The sequence below is a fragment of the Geospiza fortis genome, unplaced genomic scaffold (assembly GCF_000277835.1).
Source record: "Geospiza fortis unplaced genomic scaffold, GeoFor_1.0 scaffold40, whole genome shotgun sequence".
In the NCBI taxonomy this organism is placed as follows: Eukaryota; Metazoa; Chordata; class Aves; order Passeriformes; family Thraupidae; genus Geospiza; species Geospiza fortis.
This window is the reverse complement of record NW_005054297.1, coordinates 15,956,301-15,961,206: the sequence shown is the minus strand read 5'-3', so window position 1 is coordinate 15,961,206 and position 4,906 is coordinate 15,956,301. Positions and strand designations below refer to the sequence as shown.

Below are 4,906 nucleotides of genomic sequence, written 5' to 3'. Positions count from 1 at the left end.
AGCTGGACCCGCGCAGCGTGAGCCGAAGTGCCGGTGACGGTGATGCGGGGGAGCTGCCGTGAGCGCGGCAGAGCCGAACCTGCCCCTCGCTGCCTTCTGCCCGCACACCGGGGCCGCATGTGCTCCGCATCGTGCCCCAGGGCCTCGCCGCGTTACTCCATGGCCTTGCTCCCGGGGCAGTGTGCCGCACCATGCCCCGATGTGTCCTTGCCATGTCAACAGCCGCTCCTCTGATGAATATTCTTGGCGACAGGTAGCTTCCCTAGCATAACCAAGAACTCGTTGAAGACCACTTGTGAAAGTTGAGCATGGTCTTTTGTCCCTGCTTGGTATTGATGGGCAATAAATCTTGTCAGGCATTTCATGTTAGGGCATTCTTCCATGATACAACCTGCATCACAACCTACATTAACTTAAAACTTTATAAACTGCACACAAACATTTCAAGACACAGCACACCTTATGTCTTTTTTTTTTTTTTTTTTTGCAATGATACAGTCTTAATATTTTTCTTTTTCACATAAGTACATTTTACCCAAGTTTCAGCCACTTACCCTTTCTCTCCCCTCCCCCCCGCCCCCCCAAATCTCAAATGACTTTTTCTATTATAATGAAAGATTTTGGAAAATACACAAATGGTATCTTGATACCTTTTAAGACACGCTCATGCATTTTCAGTTACATTCAGTGGTTATGATACGTGTCAAGGAGTAAGTGTGGGCATCTTTGTCAACTGACAGTCTGTCAGATCATGCAACTGTAAACATGGCCAAGGTTGAGTTACCTCACAGCTATGGCTGGAAAGGCAGGTATCTGGGCTGAATGATGGATTTACTGCATTTCTTTCAAAATTTTAGAATACTGCAAGCTAATTCATTCATCAAGTAATTCCCTTGACCTCATTATTCCCAACTGTCAAAAACTATTTTTGGAGTTTTTTTTTAAATAATCTACTGCTTTATTTTATAAGTACTTTATATGTATGACTCCCAGGCAAAATCCTTGTCTGCAAGTCTGAGTTACATCTCTGTACTCAATGACTAAAGGCCAATATGGAGACCAGCTTTTAGGAGTCAAGGCAATAATAATTTCTGATGCTTAGCATGACTGGAACACAAGTACTTTCCTTGCAAGTACATGACTAAGCATCCATCTGGAAAATTTTGTAGAATGTGGCTCTTGGATCTTATCAGTTCTAGCTGCCTCATTAGGAGACATCATTGACCAGTACAATTAGCTTTTTCAAATAGTCTACCTTTTTGGTTTGACTGGAAAAGAAACCACTTTTGGTCAGTGTGGGTCCCAAAGTAAACCTGTCAAGAGCTCATCAGTCACCTGAACTGTAGTCATGAACCACGAGTTATCTCCCTGTTCACACTGTTCCCTGGAATTAATTAGCCACATTTTACTGACTTTTCAATAACGCCTTTAGGCTAAAATTTCTTTCACTTCAAAAATTCAATTCACATCTGCAACTACTTACACCCAGGTAACATTAGGCAGAACTCCCCTGGTGAACTGTTTGCTTAGGAACAAGAGGAAAATTATTTGTGCAGCAAGTCTAAAAACATACACTGTCTGAATATCTTGTTTGCAGAGATTCAGAAAGCATGTCATTTAAATAAATTAAGGTTGTTTTAATCCAATGATTCGCTTACAGGAGTAATAAAAAAGCTGTCAAATGAGGCATTTGAATATTGATACATGGAAACAGTCTACTCTCACTGGATGTAGCCATGTAAATGTGTGCTCATTGCAATAGCTCCTCTGTTCCATTCTGCATATACAGGGGTTATTCATGTGTGTCCACAAAAACATGGATGGTAAGATCATGAATCTTAAAAAGCTCTATGAATTTTTGTCTGCAATTAAATAAATAAAACAAAGCATGAAGGTGTAAGAACTTCCTTCCCACAGGAAAAAATAATCCTTGTTGCTTTTTCCTCATCTGTGTTTTTTAAATAGTTAAATATAAATATACATATATGTATACCTGCTACTGTATCTGTTCATAAGAGAAAGCTTTCAATGTTTTTAAAATCTGCATGTATTCCATTTTAAAGGTCATCAGATTATGGCCTAATTTGTACATGGAGCCTTGGAAAGGTTTTGTTCTTCACAGTGAATTCTGCACAAAAATACACCTTTTTTCACTCAGACCTGCAGTGCCTAGAAAGTCACTCATCGTAACTTGTGCATGTTCTGCTTACATTCCTGAAAGCAGAGAACCATATTTTTGTGTCCAGATCTGGGAAGAATCTGAGACTGGCCATGATACATAGGTATCTCCAGCTGGACATATCCCTTTGGTGCTACTCCATGGTTTTTGTTCCACCAAATGTTTGCTTTCTTATGAATTCATGAACCCTCCCTTTCTAATATTTTATTATATCATTAAAAATTTATGGCTGGCACAGAACTGTTGTAAGGGAGTTCTAAAATTAACAAAGGTGCAATAAATTGTAGGACCTAAAGTTTAATAGCTTATAGGAGTTTTTTAGATATGCAGATCGATATGTCTCTCCATATATGTACCGACTATCTATGAAAAATTTCAGTCCATTACATTCTCCACTCCCTTGGTAGCCACTAGATTTTGCTTATGACAACATGCTATTCTTAAGCAATATATAGTAATTGTATTGTCTCTAGAAGTCCTAACTACTTGCTATGGAAATAAAAACTTGACCACATATATATTTGTTCAATGACACTGAGAGTGCCGTCTCTAGGAAGTATTCGTAGAGTCGATTAGATTGTACTGTATACTTTAAGTTGAATTATGTACTCTTGTAAAAAAACTCTTCAAAATTATTTAACTTCCCATGGTATAGTTTCAGAAGGTGCAAAAAAAAATCTTTAGCGTTATCTTTTCCTGTCACATGGCTAATGCAAACACACACACACAAAATCTTATCTTTTTGTTTCTTTTCTGGTACTTTATAAAACAGCATAACCGGTTTAGTTCCCAGACATTAAAGACTCCACTCAGAAAAGATCAGTGTTATGTAGTCCACTCTACTTTAAATGTTTCCATTATATAACAGGAAAGATTTAGCCATAAGGGTCTTTCAGTGTGTGATTGCTGAAGACTTTTTTTTATTCAAAATAACCCCAAACCTTCTCTACTGGAGACAATGAACGTTATCTGAACTGTAGACCCCTCTACTGTTTGTAGGAGTCAAGGGTACTGCTTGGACCCAGGAACAGTATCTGTATGGGAGCATCTTTAGGCTTAGAACAAGATACCTCCTGCATTTAACTCTACCATCCTGGTGCATGTCCTGCGACTCAACAGCTGTGATGAGCAGTTTGATCTTGACCTGCCAGTCATGTCAATAAAAATACTTGATGTTTGTTTCAAACGTTTTTGGTGTATTTGAGTAATCAGTGAACAGGCTATTTGAGAAATAGGTGCCATATAGATTATTCAACTTTGATCTATTTCTTTGATTTAGCACTACAATTAAGTAGATTTGCTTCAAAGAGAAAGCTCATTGGTTGATGTTTTACACTGATGTGATAATGTTTACACAGATGTGCTTTGAAATCTCGATTGTGGTGGATTTTTGGGTCCTACCACATGACAGGCTCCTGTTATCTGAAAGGTAAAATAATATAACATCTATCTGTAACTGCCTTCAGAACAGGTCTGCCTGTGCTCTCCTCTGAGGTGATTTATCTGATCATTGTATTTAGCATTAATTTTTTCAGTTTTAAATCCCTCCACAGTAAATCACTTGCTTTAAAGCAGCCTTTTTATAATTCAGGTGCACACAGGGGCAGTACTTAGGACTGCAATGATGAAAAGGTGTCACATTACCTGCTTTAAAGCACCTGCCAATTAATTAGCCCTATACTCTCCATAGCAAATAAAGGTAAGCAGTCAAATCCATTTGATCTCTCAGATTTAGACTGTGACTGAAAAGACCATGAAGCAAGACAGGAGAACTAATCTCTCATGATTCTCTGCAACTTTTTTGTTTAAATGAAACCTTAAACCACCAAGTGATTCTCTTGAACTTTTGAAAGAATTAACTATGAAAGATCTTTACATTTTCTACTCTAATACCATGTTTTAACATTGGCAAAGAACTGCATATCTTAGATGCTGAGATAGGTCATGTCATTTAAGCCCTAAAATTCATTAGACTTTACAGAAAAGGCAGGAAAGATAGCAAAAGTCAAACTCTTAGATTTAATGCAGCGTTGTTTTACCATTGGTGAATATGTTTCCCACCAAAATCTATTTTCCCATGTGGACCATTCTACTCTGGGGATGAATAAAGTCCATATGCTCCTCTGGAACAGGACAACGAAGTCCCAAACTGATTCAAAATATTATAGAATACAACAGGTATCTTTCAGTAGATAATATTGCTAATTTATGATGCTCACAGACCTTGGCTACGGGCTCAATGAAAAACCCCAAAGAAGATGGATTAGATGAGCCACAATCTTCTCTGCAAAAGTTCTGAAAATATTTATCCCAAACTATGGGGCTGCCCGTTTATGTTTTTAACACCTTCTGTCAATACCCAAATACGATAGATCGGTTTAGTGTCACATTAATGATAAATGCGAGGGAGAATTTGCAGAGGGGAAAGCACCTCCCTGACTATGCCAATTTCTTTAGAAATTCCCCTCCTTGTAGTTGAAGCGATAAAAGGGAAGCGTAATGCATGTACATTTTATTAGCGTTTTAGAAACAGGGAGTAAAGCTGTCAGATCTTCGGGTTTTTTTCTTTCATGTGTGTCTGGGCAGGTCTAACCCTCAGGTAACGCCCTTTCTCCTTCTTCCCTCCTGCCTCTCCTTGCACCTGTCCACGTAATGCTCCGGCAGCTCCCGCCCGGCCCCCTCTGCCCGCTCCGCTCCGCGCAGGGGCCGCGCCCGCGCCCCCGCCCC

General features: G+C 39.2%; 1 protein-coding gene across 1 annotated transcript in view; it reads left to right on the top strand.

Annotated features, from left to right (window-relative positions):
* The first annotated feature begins 191 nt into the window (after positions 1–191).
* FGF20 (fibroblast growth factor 20) overlaps positions 192–4,906 on the top strand; it is a 9,205-nt gene continuing 4,490 nt past the window's right edge. The window contains exon 1 of the mRNA XM_005415667.2: positions 192–253. Within this exon, the coding sequence (XP_005415724.1) occupies positions 192–253 (62 nt within the window). The remainder of the gene's footprint in view (positions 254–4,906) is intronic.